Raw genomic sequence first — 18,419 nt, 5'->3', positions numbered from 1 at the left:
AGCTGCGGAGTCAATTAATCTGACCGTAAAATCATATAATCCCTACGTGCAGGAGGCGGCCATTTGGCCCACCAAGTCTGCACTGACCACAATTCCACCCAGACCCTATCCCTGTAACCCCACGTATTTACCCTGCTAATCCCCTGAGACTAAGGCCAATTCAGCATAGCCAATCAACCTAACCCGCACATCTTTGGATTGAGGGGGGAAACCGGAGCACCCGGAGGAAACCCACACAGACACGGGGAGAATGTGTAAACTCCACGCAGGCAGTGACCCGAGGCCGGAATTGAACCCGGGTCCCTGGTGCTGTGAGACAGCAGTGCTACCCTGTGCCACCCGTAAGAAAAAGAACCAAGTTTTCATACATTTTCAATCTGAACAAGTTAGCAATAATTCGGATTCTAAAACCCAATTATCAAGCAAGTTCTCACAGAACTGAAGTATATTTTATTGTTGAGTACACTAACCAGAATTTCAAAAATGCATATTAAAATATTTCAACTCTAGCCTATGAGGCTTAAACATATTACAGAAATGCCTTGCTACATACACAAGGGTACAATGTGCGTTTTTCTTTTAATAAGCTCATTTTTGATTTGTGTCAAACTAATTACAGCAGCAAACATCTTCCTCTCTTTTTGTACAACACGGTTTTGGCCCTTTATCATTCATTACTTCACAAGTTTGAATTCATTGCTGTATGGAAATGTATCTGGAGTGTCTCATTTGCAACTTTACCAATAATAAGTCTATCTGAAATGTGTTGCGGTGGAGGAATGTGCAAAGATTAGTGAGTTGACCATTCTAATGCAATAATGAATGAGTTAACTACTGTTGCATAAAATACATCCCTCAAACACATCCTGTGCTTTTCAAAAAGAGCAGAAACATACTTAGTGTGAACTGTAAAGTACATGATCCTTTGTTGGAAGCCAAAAACATCAGATCAATTCAGACTTGTGTTCAGTCCTACATTGTGCTTCAAGACCTACCAGCTGAACACGTCAGTGCTCAACAGCATTTGGAGAGCCACTCAACATACACACAAGCTTTAAATAACTGATGGGTAATAATTTAAAAATCTGGATTTATATCACATTCCCAACCTCCTATATATTTGGAGATGCAACACTAAACAAAATGTCTGAACACCATGCTAACAAGTCAACGTTATATTTTGTGCAGTATTGTAACTTGAGTAATAGTATCCCTTCACAAAGAGAAACAAAGGGTAATGCACCATTTAAGAATATACCACAATTGTGAACACCATAGAATTTATTTCTTTAATGCACATCTCAAATTGGCAGCTGGAAATTGACATCCACCTGCACCTCCTTTGCCAATGACACGATTGCTGAAAGTTTTACAACCTGTAAGCATACAAAAACATCAAAGAAGGTACTTAATAATCAATTCCAGGTTGAACAGTTCATAAAAGCAAAACTACAGTGGCAAAATTAATTTGAATTTAAAAATAATTCTCATATGAAAATTGGTACTCAATCAACCCAAACAATGTGCCACAAAGTAATTTATTGGAAGCTACTTTTTGCTTAACAAATAAAACAGGCATTGGCTAGATCACATCATGTCAATTATTATTGCTCTGGCTTTTCATTGTTTTTTTTAAAAAAAGTCTAAAGATCCCAATTTTTGGAAAAATAGTTGCACCTCCAAAATGGAGGATAAGAACCAATCTTTTAGCTTTTCTCTTTAAAGAAACAAGATTGGGTAGGGAATAATAAGTTAAACTAGCTTTCAAGAAGAAAAGTAACAGAATGGAGAGAATGGGAAATGAGGCAATAGTAGGGGGGAAGAAAATATGACACACCAAGGCAAGTATAATGAAAATTTTCTGTTCCCCATATTTGAGAATCTTGATTACTGTAATATTAATATTGATTTTACTAGAACAATGTGCTAATTGAAAACATACATCAGCTGACTCATGAAGATGGTTATGTCCCTACATAATCATTAGGTTTTTAAAAGGACCTCATTGAAAGTACATTTCCTAAAGCAAGTGCAACCTCCTGATAATTGAGTCTGGGACGAAAGAGTACTTGCAGTTGTCCAAGCAACTTCTTACCATTTTAGCAGCTTCATCCAAGTCATCACAACCCAGAATCTTGAGATTGCTGGAAGCAATCAGTGCTTTGGCGTCATCGACTTTAGAGCCTGTGGGTGCAAAATAATATGCACTAAGCATTCAGCATACATTTCTGAGCTTCCTCCAGGAAAGAAAATCTTGCATTTCTACATTTTCACAACCACAGGCTGTCCTAAAGCACTTAACATCCAGAGTATTTTTGAAGTGTAATTCCTGTTATAGAGAACACGACAGCCAATTTGTACACTGCAAGCTGATGAGGACTGGATAATCTGAGGGATAAAGGGTGATCAGGACAACTCAAAGAACAAAGAACAGTACAGCACAGGAACAGGCCCTTCAGCCCATCAAGCCTGCGCCGATCATGTTGTGCTATCCCTCTATTCCCCGTCTGTTCATATGTCTATCCAGATAAGTTTTAAATGTCGCTAAATGTCTGCCTCAACCACCTCACTTGGCAGTGCATTCCAGGCTCCCACCACCCCGTGTAAAAAAAACTTCCCCCGCACATCTCTATTGAACCTTTCCCTCCTTTCCTTGAAGTTGTGCACCCTTGTAATTGTCATTTCTGCTCTGGGAAAAAGCTTCCAACTGTTCACCTTATCTGTGTCCTTCATAATTTTATAAACTTCTATCAGGTCGCTCCTCAGCCTCCGTCTTTCCAGGGAGAACAATCCCAGTTTATTCAATCTCTCCTCATAGCCAAATACCCTCCATACCAGGCAACATCCTGGTAAACCTTTTCTGTACTCCCTCCAAAGCCTCCACATCCTTCTGGTAGTGCGGCGACCAGAATTGGACGCAGTACTCCAAATGTGGCCTAACTAACATTTTGTATAATTGTAACAATTGGCCAACTTTTATACCCGATGCCCCGGCCGATGAAGGCGAGCGTGCCATATGCTTTCTTCACCACCTTTTCCACCTGTGCTGCCACTTTTAAGGATCTGTGGACCTGTACTCCCAGATCTCTCTGTGTGTCCATGCCCCTGATGATTCTGCCATTTATTTTATAGCTCCCACCTGAATTGGATCTACCAAAATGCATCACCTCGCATTTGTCCAGATTAAATTCCATCTGCCATTTCTCTGCCCAATTTTTCAGCCTATATCCATATCCTGCTGTATTCTCTAACAATCTTCATCACTATCCGCAACTTAGTATCATCCGCAAACTTGCTAATCAGATCAGTTATGTTTTCTTACAAGTAATTTATATAAATTACAAACAGAGGTCCCAGCACCGATCCCTGTGGAACACCACTAGTTATAGACCTCCATTTAGAAAAACACCCTTCCACCACTACCCTCTATCTTCTATGGCCAAGCCAATTCTGAATCCATCTAGCTAGTTCACCCTTGATCCCACGTGATTTAACCTTTTGCACCAGCCTGTCATGAGGGACTTTGTCAAATGCTTAACTAAAGTGCATATAGACAATATCCACAGCCCTTCCCCCGGCAATCATTTTTGTCACCTCCTCAAAAATCTCAATTAAGTTAGTGAGACATGACCTCCCACGTACAAAACCATGCTGTCTGTCGCTAATAAGACCATTCAATTCCAAGTGTGTATAGATCCTAAGAATCTTCTCCAACAATTTCACTATCACTGACATCATACTCACTGGCCTATGAATTACCTGGGTTATCCTTCATACCCTTCTTAAATAATGGGACAACATTGGCTATCCTCCAATCCTCTAGAACCTCACCTGTGGCCAACGAGGAAACAAAGATTTCTGTTAGAGGCCCAGCAATTTCCTCTGGTTTCCCTCAGTAATCTGGGATAGAATCCATCTGGCCCTTTATGCTTTTTAATACACCTAACACTTCTTCCCTTGTAATGATGACTTGCTCTAGAGGGTTTACATATCTCTCCGAGACACCATCAATCAACGTGTCCCTCTCCTTTGTGAATACTAATGCAAAGTACTCATTAAGGATCTCGCCCATTTCCTTTGGTTCTACACAATTTCCCCCCCCCCCCCCCTTTGTCCTTGAGTGGACCAACTCTTTCTCTAGCTACCTTCTTGTTCCTAATATATGTATAAAATGCCTTGGGATTTTCCTTAATCCTGTCTGCCAAGAACATTGTTGACCCCTTTTTGCCCGGTTTGGGCTCTTTTCCACTTTCCCTGTATTCTTCAAGTGCTTCATCTGTTTTCAGTTGCCTAGACCTCATGTATGCATCCTTTTTCTTTTTTGACTAGACTTGCAATTTCCCTAGTCATCCACGGTTCCCAAATCCTGCCGTTCCTGCCCTTCCTTTTCACAGGCACATGCCTGTCTTGCACTCCGTTCAACTGCTACTTAAAAGACTTCCACATGCCAGATGTGGATTTACTCTCAGCCTCTCCCAAACAACAGCCTCCAAATCCTGCCTAATACGGTTGTAGTTAGCCTTCCCCCAATTTAGCACTTCAACCCTAGGAAAACATTTGTCCTTTTCCATGAGTATCCAAAAACTTAGAGTTGTGGTCACTGTGCACCACGTGTTCCCCCACTGCAACTTCGATGGCCTGGCCGGGCTCATTCCCTAGTACCAGGTCCAGTTTGGCCCCCTCCCTAGTCAGACTATCCACATATTGTTCCAAAAAACCTTCTTGGACACACTTAAGTTCCTCACCATCCAGACCCTAACCTTAAGGGATTTCCAGTCAATATGAGGAAAATTGAATTCTCTCACTACAACAACCCTATTTCTAAAATTTGAATGCTCTTCTTCAATCCAATGGGATTGCCTTGGTTTGCTCACAAGGTGCAAGTATTCTCCCAGATTTTGTGCTCTCAGGTTTCTCCACAGACAAGAGAAATGCGATCCAAAGGCACTAACTGGAATAAAAAGGAGAAAATCCTTCTTGCATTTATCAGGCAGAGCATTGAGACGATGGGATGACTATGAACTCTAGATACTGGCCATTAACCCCTGCTAAGTGCCTAGATGTGGACATTAAGGGTGGATTTTCATAAGGCGGGAAGACTCCACGAACCTCCACCACCACGGTGGGTAGGACACAGATGTGGAACTACCACTCCCATTTCCAACAGATCCTACTTTTGCCAGTAGAGGAATGGGGGGGGGGGGGGGGGGGGAGGGGAGAGGAGGAGGAAGGAATTTACACAGGAGGGAAACCCAAATTCAGAAGGACTATTTGAACTTAGTCAGAAAAAGATCCCTTTTTGGTGCTGCAAGAGACTTGAACTACAGAGCCGGTGTCACAAATTTGTGTGATAGACGCAAATACTTTTGAAAGGTGAATAAGGTCACTGTGCACCACGTGGAACAAGCTGCCAGAGGTAGTAGTAGAGCCGGGTACAATTTTATCTTTTAAAAAGCATTTAGATAGTTACATGGGTACGATGGGTATAGAGGGATATGGGCCAAATGCGGGCAATTGGGATTAGCTTAGGGGTTTTTAAAAAAAAGGGCGGCATGGACAAGTTGGGCCAAAGGGCCTGTTTCCATGCTGTAAACCTCTATGACTCTAAGGTTTGTTTGACTGTCACAATCTGCAACTGTTTTAAATCCCTGCTCTTTAGACTGTTAAAAACTGCTGCAGCTGTAAAAATTTTTAAAAAAACACCATTCGCTTAACTGCTCTGTACTTCGGGCCAGGTGGTGTAGTATCTGTTCAAGCAAGTTCAATAGTTATTTGTTGAAATTTTCCCAAGGGCTTTTTGTGAATGCCTGGCTGAATTTCAAAAGCTACAATTATCTCAGCAGGAGTTCTGCATTCAGTTTGATTGACAGGTTCAACAGCCTATTAAATGATATTCCATATCAGATGATTTTGATATGGGATATGAACATAAGAACGTTGGCTTTAAAAGAGATTAAATACTTGAAAGCTCATTCATAGCTTTTAACTCTCACGAATGGATTTAAAAAAAATTATTGAGTTTGTATCGTGAAATCCATGTATATTTTAAGAATGTTAATTTATTTTCAAATGGCTCGCAATCTGCCCATGATGAATAGTGGCGAGTTTGCTTGGAGGGAATGAAGGGCCATGGAGATAGGTAGGAGGCATGCATTGTCAGGAGAGACAATAGAGCTGGCAAGGTGGCTATGGGAGGTGCGAGGGAGGCATGAGTTGATGTGGAGGCTATAAGGAACAAGGGGGAGTGGATTGCGGTTGAGGGCTGGAGGGCCCAAAAACTTATAATACAACTAGGACAAAGTCTCAGGGAACCAAGGCGGATCTTTTAACCAGCCTGCCTCATCACTCAGACAACCCCCGTAGCTGTTTTTCTCGGATTCCAGCGTCAGCTGGCTCAACTTCATCATGCACACCCCCATCTCTCTCCCCAGAAGGTAGTAAAACCACAAAATAATTATGCAGAAATAACAAGACATTGTGAAAAAGTAGACAAAAAAAGGGGATCAATAGAAAAAACTTCAAGATTCCAAACTTTTGATAAAGATTTTCAGTAAAATTTTAAAATTGCAAAACACGTGCTCTGCAGTGCTGCTCAGATGAAATATTTTTCAATCATTGCAATGCTTTTTCAGGAGAAGAAAAATAACTGGACTGTATGGAACACATGAAATTTTTGAAACTTAAATGTGCCTGCAGAATACTTATTCAGCAGAATTGCAAAATGAATTTTAAAGTGTGCGCAAGCAGTTGTCACACAGCAGGCCTTATGACATGCCATCACTATGAATCACGCCATGCTGTAAAATGTATGGCTGCCTGTTCCTGCTAATTTTAGAAATCTCATTGAAGCAAGATATGCATTTCTCGTGTATTATGATAACAAGAATGGCTTTGTGAAAACTGCAGGGAAGGAATTCAGCTTTTAAAATTATTTTCAAGGCAATTTGGTGCACATTCATTTCAGAGCAGGAGACAGGTTAGAACCTTCTTTTCCTGCTTTACAACTGGTGGCCAAGCTTTCAGCTGCCTTGGCCCGAAGCTCTGGAATACCCCCCACGTCCCCCAAACCAAAAACCTCCCTACATGTCTTTCTCCCTTTAAGACACTTCTTAAAACCCAGCAGATACCAAGGCAGTATTTGACCAAGTGTGGCATCAAGGCGCCCCAAAGTTGAAATCAATGAGAATCAAAAATTCTCTTCTAGTTGGAGTCATATACATAGAATAGAGTCCCTACAGTGCAGAAGGAGGCCTTTTACCAACTTTCTGACAGAGAATCTTACCCAGCCCTTTCTCCTGCCCTATCCCCATAACCCCACACATTTACCATGGCTAATCCCTCAACCCAGTAAGAGTTTTAACAACACCAGGTTAAAGTCCAACAGGTTTATTTGGTAGCAAATACCATTAGCTTTCAGAGTGCCGCTCCTTCGTCAGATGGAGTGGAAATCTGCTCTCAAATAGGGCACAGAGACACAAAAATCAAGTTACAGAATACGGATTAGAATGTGAGTCTCTACAGCCAACCAGGTCTTAAAGATACAGACAGTGTGAGTGGAGGGAGCATTAAGCACAGGTTAGAGAGAGATGTATATTGTGTCCAGACAGGACAGCCAGTGAGATTCTGCAAGTCCAGAAGGCAAGCTGTGGGGGTTACTGATTGTTGGGTTTATGTCACACTATCAGTAACCCCCACAGCTTGCCTCCTGGACTTGCAGAATCTCACTGGCTGTCCTGTCTGGAGACAATAGACATCTCTCTTTAACCTGTGCTTAATGCTCCCTCCACTCACATTGTCTGTATCTTTAAGACCTGGTTGGCTGTAGAGACTCGCATTCTAATCAGTATTCTGTAACTTGATTTTGTGTCTCTGTGCCCTATTTGAGAGCAGATTTCCACTTCATCTGACGAAGGAGCGGCGCTCCGAAAGCTAATGGTATTTGCTACCAAATAAACCTGTTGGACTTTAACCTGGTGTTGTTAAAACTCTTACTGTGTTTACCCTAGTCTAACGCTGGCATCTCCACATCATAATCCCTCAACCTACAGATCTTGGGACACTAAGGAACAATTTACCATGGCCAATCCACCTAACCTGCATATCTTTGGATTGCAGAAGCAAACCCACACAAACATAGGGAGAATGTGCAAACTCTACACAGTCACCCAAGGCCGGAATTGAACACTGGCAGCAAGCTAATCACTGTGCCGCTAAGCTATTTAGCATAAAGGAAGATAGTTGTTGTTGATGGCAGTCAATTATCTCAGCCTCAGAACTTTGCTGCAGGAGTTCCTCAGAAGTGTCTTCGGCCCAGCTATCTTCAGTTGCTTCATCACTGAACCTCTATCTATCAATGTCAGAAATGGAGATTTTCACTGATGATTACACAATGTTCAGCACCATTCACAACTCTCGGGTAGTGAAGCAATCCTTGCCCACGTGCAGCAAGACCTGAACAACATTCAGGCTTGGGCTGATAAGTGGCAAATAAAATTTGTGCCGCAGAAGTGCTGTGCAAAGAACAGCTTCAGCAAAAGAGAACCTAATTACCTCCCCTGAAATTCAGTGGCATTATTCTCAGGAATTAGGGGTAGTTTTAATTAATCTATATTTGTATTGTTCGCTTTTAAAAATAAGGTATAGATTCAAGTCTCATTTAGTGTTTCTGTGCAAGAAAGTGTAAGATTCATGGTGTGTAAGGGGGATTTTGGTTTCAGTTTGTTTCAAACTATGTCTGCATTGTGATTTGACAGTTTACGATGTGAAAAGCAAACAGAACTTAGAGGACTGAGTTGTCGTTTAGCAACCATGTCACTTTTAATCAAAAGAATCTTTTGAGTTTTTTTTGGACCAAAGGCAGTTGGAGCTTAGCAGCGAGAGAGGAAACAGCTTTCATAGAAGCAGAAGCCATACAATGGAGTAATAGGAAAAAGAATCAAACCCCAGTCACCGAAGAATAGATAGTTCTAGAAACCAGGGAATGAAAAGAGAGGTCCCAAGAAGATTGGAGTCAAAGGGACAAAAGGAACTGGAATTTGAACAAGGTACTGTCCATTGGAATTCAAGTAAAAGGCAGAGAAAGTGCTTTGAGTTAAAGAGACAGCTGCAGTAAACAGATTTAAAGTAGGGAACCAGACATCAGTGGTAAATTAAAAATTTGGTGACATCTTCATACAGCCTGTGAAGCGGTAGTGTTCAACTGGAGTGGCTAAGAGATTGAGAGAGAGCTTGAATGCACGTGGCAATTCAAGATGGCACAGTGGCACAGTGGTTAGCACGGCTGCCTCACAGCGCCAGGGACCCAGGTTCGATTCCTGGCTTGGGTTACTGTCTGTGCATTCTCCCACTTTCTGCGTGGGTTTCCTCTGGTTTCCTCACATAGTCCGAAAGACGTGCTGGTTAGGTGCATTGGCATGCTAAATTCTCCCTCAGTGTACCTGAACAGGTGCTAGTGTGGCAACTAGGGGATTTTCACAGTAACTTCATTAGTGTTAATGTAAGCCTATTTGTGACACTAATAAATAAACGAAACTATTGAAAGAACACTTCCATGGACATTCGCATTCCCACCCCGCCAATGTGACACCATATAGTGGGAATCACTATAGCTCTCCAGTAGACGAGATGGCTAACCCAAGTTGTGCTGAAGACAAATTCAATCATGACTTTCAAAAGAAAATTGTACAATTATTTGAATAGAAAATGTTTCCAGGGCTCCTGCAGACAGCCAGAATAAGACTAATGATGTATTTTGTGTTGCAACTATATTGTGTCAATATCAACATGAGCTGCAGCAACTCGCCAAGGCTCTTTTGAAGGCACCTTCAAAACACATGAACTCTACCACCAACAAGAACAAAAGCAGATAGATGTCTGGGCACTTCCAAGTTCCATACCCTCTTGACATAGAACTATAATCACAATTCCTTCACTCCTTTCCGAATAGTACTGCAGGTGTAGTTACACCACATAGGCTGCAGGGATTCAAGAAAGCAGCTCCTTCCAAGTCAAGATGTCATTTGAAGATTAACAATAAAGGCTGGCCTTGCCAGCAACATTCACATGCCAAGAATGAATTAAAACCTACTTCTTTGAACAAACTTTAGCCATCTTCTGACTATCAATCATGTCCAGTTCAGTGTTAAACTTTAGCTTTATACTACTCCTATGAAGCACCTTAGAATGAAAGTTTCATTATGTTACATCAGTTATCTAAATACAAGCAGCTGATACTGCTAATACTTGTTTTTAACGTTTCACTAGACAGCAATCACCAATTTCAAATAAGTCCCAAAATCCAGCAATGGTTATGGCTGCGAGACAAGGGTTGGGGAAAAAAAGTTAAATGTGTTGGGAATTCATTTACTTAATGAAATTCTAATGGTGGTCATTCATTGATGCACCAACTAGATAAGGACAAGTGCCTTTCTGTAGTTGAATTAGTGGAAACTGCCATGCTCACCTTGCAATCTCACAACTATCGGAATCTTCAAATCCAAGTCCTCCACAGCCAGAATTATACCTCTAGCAATTATATCGCAGCGCATGATGCCACCAAATATATTTACCAGAATAGCAAGCACCTAGAGAAAGAAGGGTCCTTTTTTAAGTAATAATGAAACTGCCTGGGTGAAGAGCAAAATCATGCAGTAGAATTAAATCAAATGTACTTACTTATCGACTTACCAGCAATGATCATTTTATATACGTGTTGGCAACACATACAAGGAATATTACTAATTTGCACTCCCTGCACTAAGCTTTGTCTCCTTAAATAGCAGGAGTGGCCAGACCTTTTGAACTTTAAGAGCTACATTCAATAATCTTCAGACATTCAACAACCAGAAGACATGGACAACCTCTACAGGCACATTTTCTTTTACTATTGTAAACACTTATGTGAGCAAATATATCGGGACATATGACAATAATAAACCAAACCAAAAACTAAAAATTTAAGTGCAAATAGCATAAAAAGTATATGCACAGAGAAACAAAAAATATGTATTTATCTCCTGTTCACTGTAGCTGGTCTTTTTGCAAGTATTTCTTCCCCAGTTTAGCTTTAATCCCTGAAGTAACTCCCAGCTTCCTTCCTCATTGCTTGCAAACTTGTATACAGTCATGGAGACTCAGTGCCCTGATCCCACTGCCAGACTGGCCACTGTTTTCAGCAAGAAACCCATTGTGTTTAGGTCATAGCAAAGGTTTTGCATGTGTTTGACAAATGATGAATGAATGAATAACAAACACAGGAATAGATCCCAGGTGCGGTCACAAACAGCATGCGATCACCACGCATTCATCTGGTCTAGTCTCCTATTCCTGCTCTCACTATCATGTGGCATTGAGAGTAATCCTGAGATTACTACCTTGAGGTCCTGCTTTTTAATTTATTTCCTTGCTCCCTATATTCTACTTTCAGGACCTCATCCCTTTTCTTACCTACGTTGCTACTGGACCACAAACTCTGGCTGTTCACCCTCCCCCTTTCAGAATGTCCTGACATCTTTGATCCTGGCACCAGGGAGGCTGCGTACACTCGCAGTGCAACTGAGGTTCCATCTGCTCGTTCAGGTGGACTAAAACCTGTCTTGGTTAATATTCTTCCTCAACTACCACCACAAATAGGAAAATAATTTGCTTTCAACGTTACTGTCCCTGTAATCTAGTTGCACACAAATGGCTTCTGCAGTTATCTAGGAGATTGTGCTTCAAAAAGTAACTGGTATGTAGGTTTTTGTATGTTACTCATGAGTGGCAAGATGTGATATAAATAGATGCTTGTCTTTTAATTTCTCCTGTCCATTTTCATGTCCTAACTCTAATAATTAGGAATGGTTTCCACACTGCTTTTTTAATGCATTATTCCATTTGCGATTCACCCCTTTTAAAAAAAAAAACTAGTTTTTTTTGCCTGGTATTCCTTTTCCTTTTTGGAAAATTCTTGGTCCTGAAGCATCGTGCCTTTTATATTTAAATAATTATATTTAATGCTTCATTATTCAGGTTATTTGGGACAAAACAAAATGAAAAAGATAAAGATCAGAACATTTTAATAGAAATAGGTCACATTAAGCACTGCGAACAAGCACTGGAAAGATTAAAGGATTAGCATCAGAACCACTGATATTTCCAGACAATGAATGAAAACGACAAAGGTCATTTAAGCTGAAAATCACGTGCTTCAATTGAATTTTTGCATTAAATTCAAAGTTGTCTCTCATTAGATAAGAGTCAATAAAAGCATCCTTTGGACCTAAAGCTAGAATTCATCAGGAATATCGATAAAACAAAAAGTAGAAAATATTTAAATGATAGGCTTGCTGTTTTTAGGCTTTTGTCGAAGACTTTAAACTATTTTTCTTAGTCACAGAGGAAATAGCTGAACTTAAATGAAGGAATGCTCACACCAAGAAAGTGCAATTAGATGATTAGTGATATTGCAGTAAATCAGATAAAAAAAACTATCCTATAATGAAACAATATTATACACTATAATTTAGGACTCCACTGCTATGGGTTAGAGCTTTGTTAATATGACCTGTCCCTTTTCAGGGCATAAAACCCAATGGCTTTAAGTAAACACTGTCTAGGATCAATCAGTTCAATTGATGTTTGGTGAGGGAAAATTTAAAAAAAAAAATCAATGGTCTCTCTTCTCTCCATACCTTTGAATGCCTGGAGATTGACAGATGCTTAAGACTTTTAGGAGGTATGCACATAAAAAACAGATGTTCTGCTGGCGTATATAATCTAATACTAAATAAAAAGCTTTACCAAGCACACTGCATGTGTGCTTCACCAGTTCATGCTAATTTCACTGTACTTCATGACAACTATAAAGGTGCTTCTGTTTTAATTCCCACACTGAAGAAGCTACCTTCTGTGGTAGGGCATGAATCAACCCCAAATTCCTTGTAAAATTTGGCCTTGATGTTCTTATGAATGCTTCATAATCATTTCAATCCTCTATTTTTCATGGAAGAGTCTTGTAGCCTTCATAAAGCAAGAATCCATAAAGGAGTGAATCAAGACGCACTTCCGCCACACAAAGGGGGCGATTCTCCCACCCTTCTGCGCTACTTTTCTAGCGCCTGGGGTGGGAGAATCTTGCAGCCGGGCATGCGTGGGATTCGTACGAGTTCCCACCGCGTGTGCATTTCCCTGTGCCGGATTTCCGGTGCAGTCAGATCCACGCTGGAAACTGGCAGGAAAACAGGGAAGTAATTTACATCCTTATTTGAATGTAATTTAAATGTGATTAGCTGGCCCAGCACTGAATTCTTCGGGCCTGCTAGCATCTCCCACCGCGCCAGAGTGTTTCACTCCAGTGAGGTTTACAGGTCTCCACTTTGAGAATGATTGGGACGACCCTGTGGAGTGAAAGGGGGGGGGGGGCGGAAGCAATCAGGGCCCCCCAAGGGATCAGGCAGCATGGGATAAGGGATGCCCCAGGGCATAGGCACGTTGTGCCAGCTTGTGCCCACTAGCACTGCCCGAAAGTCAAAGTGCCAATGCACAGGGGGCACATTGGCACTGTGCATCAGGCAAGGGGCAGTTCCAAGGGGGTGGGGCCTTTGGGGGTGCAATCAGTGAGGTGGAGGTCCTGTTACCACTCTGCCATTAGGATCAATGGGAGCAGGCTGGAATGGTCTTTGGGGAGGTGGGGGGGGGGGGGGGGGGGGGGTCACTGCGGAGGTCCTGGGCTAGCCAGCAATCGAGCTGGCTAGCAAAAGGGGAGGCTGACAGTTCAGGGCCACCGCACACGTGCCGAGGCCCATTGGTTTCAGCCTCCCGGGCAGGAATAGGTCCTGCCCCCAATTCACACTGGTGGCCTCCGCATTGCACAGTGTGGGAGATTCTAACGTGAACTCCCACTAAAAAACCAGCACAAATTTAACTATTCAAATTTTTGGGGGAGAATTCCACCCAGAATATCTGAGATCCAGAAAGCACTTCCTGTGCATGCTGGGTCAATTGAAATTTTCAAGATCAAGATTAATAAATGTTTGTTAGGCAAGGCTACAAGGGATATGGAGAAAAGAGAGGTAAATGGAAATGTGATACAAATGTCTGTAATCTGTCTGAATGGCCTATTGCTGTACCTAATATTTCTGTGTAAGGAAATAAAACTCTAGGAGAAGAAGTGTCCAAATGAACATCTGATGGAAATTGAAGGCCACATACACATCAGGTTAAACAGGAAGTTAATTCCAAGAGCAACCAATTCATGCATCCTGCAGAATAGAGCACTAAACTTAACCAAGTGCCATCTGGAATACTACAGTCTCCTACACAAATCCAAAGGAGGAGAATTTGGAGTTTATATAGGGAAGTAACAAACTTGGTACAATATTGTACACTGGGTCCTCTCAGTTTTGCTCCATACAGAATCTTTTCAGAGGTAATGTCCAATTAAGAGCTAGTCTTCCTTAAAGGATCGTTTTCTATTAGTAATCAACAGATGACTACATTCCTGATACATACAACCTTAAAAATGCATTGTCTTCCATGTGTTTTGAGTTTCTTACAATCACAGTACAACACAACTAATTCAGCATCTTAGGAATGGTCAAGGAGCACTTTGGAGCCATGTTCACAGAAGCAAAGAATACCTGCATGCATCCCCTACCATTGTTAGGCTTCAGAAGCACGTAAAACCATAAAACAAGGTCAGTAAACCCTCAAAAGATAATGTACTCCGCCATAATATTCAGTTACTTTTGTTATAATCTGCACAGTGTCAGACTTGAGATCAGGCCCAGTAGTGCTAATTATTTTGTGTATTGTTATAGCTGCAGCTAATGTTATGGAAATTTTGTGGCCCCAATTACAAAACAAAAAAAAACAACCAAATAATGTTCTACTATCTGTCAACCCTTTGATTTTTCACTGTGGACTAGAGAAAGCGATTTTAAAAACTAATCAAGCAGTTATATTTCTCCAGAGCGATTTTTCTTCAATCACCAGAAATAACCTAATTAAAGTTGTTTCAATTGTTTATAATATTCAAACAAACCTTTCCCTATCCTCTTTGTGAAATGGTATGTATTGTTTCTTACAATTTTATCAAAACTCATTCACCTCTGCTTTTAAAAATTGCTAAAAGTTGGATTAGTTGCATCTGCTCTAAAACTTGCTTTTAACATGTACCTATTTCAATCATACGGGGTCTGTGTATCCATTAAACATATTTTTGCATTATTATAGTAATAAAAATCAAAGCTAATTGGTTGCAACATTCTAACCAAATCTATAGAATCCCTAAAGTGCAGAAGGAGGCCATTCGGCCTATCAAGTCTGCACCCATTCCCAAAAAAGCATCTCATCAAGGTCCTCCCCTCCACCTTATCCCCATAACCCTTCATATTTACCATGGCCAATCCACCTAACATGCACATCTTTGGACTGTGGGAGAAAATCAGAGCATCCGGAGGAAACCCACGGAGACAAGGGGAGAACACACAAATTCCACAGTCACCCAAGGCTGGAATTGAACTCGAGTTCCTGGTACTGTGAGGAAGCAGTGCTAACCACTGCATCACTATGCCGCAAAGTAATATCTCGCAATACATCCTGTTATATGGGATACCTACATTGTATCACATGCAGAAATAAGTAGTAAATATATAGGCCTGCACTAATGCAAATGCGCTAACCCAATATAATACCAATACAGAAGTGTTCTGGTTGGATCCCTCAACTGTGTTGTTAGCTGTCCTGAGTCAAGCAATGCTAAAGAGTGCCTTCAACATGTGTTGGAAGAGCAAAATAAAATCAGCTGGGGTTCACACTCCTGACTGCCATCCAATGACTCAACCGGAAAGTGCATGTGTGCAGACAGCTCCACCTTAACCATTCACTCTCTCCACCACTGGCACCCACAAGATGCACTGTAGCAACTCGCTAAGGCTCCTTTAACAGCAGCACCAAACCTGCGAGCTCTGCCACCTAAAAGAACAAGGGCAGCAAGTTAACTGGATCATGCAGGCTCCCCTCCAAGTCACGTCATTCTTATTTGAAACTATATCACTGTTCCTTCACGGTGATAGGTGAAAATCCTGGAACTCCATTCCCGCAGCACTGCAAATGTACCTACACCACATGAACTGCAGCATTTCAAGGTGGTGGCGCAACAGGACCTTTTTGGGGCAATTAGAGATGGTCAAAAAATGTTGGTCTGGCCAGTGATGGTCATAAGTGGGAAATTAATTTTAAACAGAGTAATATCATGTTGGCTATGGTACAACTGAATACAGCACTACCACTCAGCACTGAAAGTATTGATCCTATTTCGTACGATTACTTAGGCTGAATTGTCAGCAATAAAATCAATGTAAAGGAAGAACCAGGGCAATATGAACATAAACTATGAGATGTGCATGTGCTGGTCAAAGGTACCTCCACATCTTATCAGAATATATATTCAACACCAGCAACAAATTTCACAATAAAACAAAACAAAAATAAATCATTTAACTAATTTTTATACAGGAAAAAATACTTGTATAACAGGGGTGTTTGGAAGATTCAAATTCAAGAATGAATAAGTGCCCAGTTTTGAATTTGAGCCACAAATACAAAATTACAACAGCTCTGGATAAAAAGTCACAGACTGAATTAGCGAAAGAACATCCCATCATGTAGACAGTCACAACAAAATCTATAAAGAAGTGACATGCAACTCTTTGGGCCAGAAGCCATTTCTATAACACAGTATCTCTTCAGAGACGATTGCGGCAAACAGAGATCGAGCAATTTTCTTAACTGATGGATAGAGAGACCTTACTAAGAAAATCCGGATATCGAAGCCTAGTAAAAACTAAAACTAAATAGCGATTTTTCTGACCTCAGGACATCCCTAAGTGTTTCACAGTTAAAGTAATATTTGAATTGTCGTCACTGTTATACTGTAGGAAAACTTGACAGCTAATGTACATGTAGCAAGATCCCAAAAACAACAAGACGACAATGACCAATGTTTTTGATGACTTTGGTTGAGTTTTCACTATTGGCCAGAATATCCTGGAGATACCCATGCTCTTCTTTGAAAAGTGCCTTAGGATCTTTTAAGTGAACTTAAAGGGGCGGATAGGCCCTTAGTTTAATGTTTCTTTGGATAGTGACAGCGTGATACTGAATTGTCAGCCTAGATTATATGCTTAAATCTCTGAAATGGGCCTTGAATCACAGGGGCAAATGCAACCAAATGAGACAAGGCCGATATCTGTACTAGCTCTGCAGTGGAGAAGTTGTATTCCTAATGTATTACATTATCAAACAGTGCCACACTACCTTTAGATTACCTCTCACTGTTTTAGCTTTACACTAACTGTAACAACATGCAAAGTGAACTTCAAAAATTCCCAGACAGTCCAACAAAAATAATCCTGAATGCTGTGAAGAGCAATAATTGCTAACTTACTAGTCTGTACAAAGCATTTTAACTTTCACTGTGCCATTTAGTTCAGGACACAAATGGGCAAGTGCTGGTGTGATTAGAGTTGATATGAAACTAGCAAAATCATTCAGCTTGTTCTCCAATATTTGAAAATGTCCATCAAATTATGCTTCAGTCTTTTTCACAGTGAAAAGTCTCAGGATAGCTAACCTTTCTTCTAAACGTGGCCCATAGGTTTGGGAAAAATATCTGCTAGCCCTTCCACCCTCCTTAAATAAATTTATATACATTTCTTAATAGTACATGTAAATCTTATATCTATAAGCACTTCCTGTCAACTCTGCCCCATTACAGATCCCTTTGCCCATATTTATAATGGAAACTACCGATGTAAACTTGATGTTACAATTGCATTTTCTCGCCATGTCATTTTCAAAATACAGTAAGAAGTCTCACAACACCAGGTTAAAGTCAAACAGGTTTATTTGGTAGCAAATACCAGACGCTTTCAGAGCGCTGCTCCTTCATCAGATGGAGTACTATTTGCTACCAAATAAACCTGTTGGACTTTAACCTGGTGTTGTGAGACTTCTTACTGTGTTCACCCCAGTCCAACGCCGGCATCTCCACATCATTTTCAAAATAGACAGAGGACACCAGGTGTAATCGGTACTATAGCTTTAAAAGGCAGAGGTTAGAAAATAAATTGTTGCTACATGAGTTTGTTACATGTAGACTATTATGTCACTGCAAGATAAATAAAGGCAAGAGGAAAAGACAGGTCAGATATTGTCAGGTGGCTTTAGTCAGCATCAAATATCCGTTGAGACGAGTACAGGAAAGAGATAGAGAACCTAGTGAAATGGTGTGATGATAATCTCTCCCTCAATGATCAGTAAAACGAAGGAGATAGTCATTGACTTCAGGAAGTGTAGTGGAGGACATACCCGTCTATATCAACGCCAATGGAGTGGAGCTGGTTGAGAACTTCAAGTTTTTAGGTGTTCAGATCACC

At 40.9% G+C, this 18,419-nt stretch overlaps 1 protein-coding gene across 2 annotated transcripts in view; it reads right to left on the bottom strand.

Annotated features, from left to right (window-relative positions):
- Positions 1–418: 418 nt before the first annotated feature.
- The window catches only part of LOC144506121 (succinate--CoA ligase [ADP-forming] subunit beta, mitochondrial-like), a 72,201-nt gene continuing 54,200 nt past the window's right edge, over positions 419–18,419 (bottom strand). Inside the window, exons 9-11 of one of the 2 annotated variants that reach the window (XM_078231946.1) lie at positions 10,463–10,583; positions 2,096–2,184; positions 432–1,376 (exon numbers count right to left, since the gene is read on the bottom strand). In XM_078231946.1, the coding sequence (XP_078088072.1) occupies positions 1,302–1,376; positions 2,096–2,184; positions 10,463–10,583 (285 nt within the window). In that variant the 3' untranslated portion in view covers positions 432–1,301. Of the gene's footprint in view, positions 1,377–2,095; positions 2,185–10,462; positions 10,584–18,419 lie in introns of both variants that reach the window. The other variant, XR_013499857.1, reaches the window with a different exon arrangement.

Source organism: Mustelus asterias, chromosome 17 (assembly GCF_964213995.1).
Source record: "Mustelus asterias chromosome 17, sMusAst1.hap1.1, whole genome shotgun sequence".
NCBI lineage: Eukaryota > Metazoa > Chordata > Chondrichthyes > Carcharhiniformes > Triakidae > Mustelus > Mustelus asterias.
This window is presented reverse-complemented; position numbering and strand designations above follow the sequence as displayed.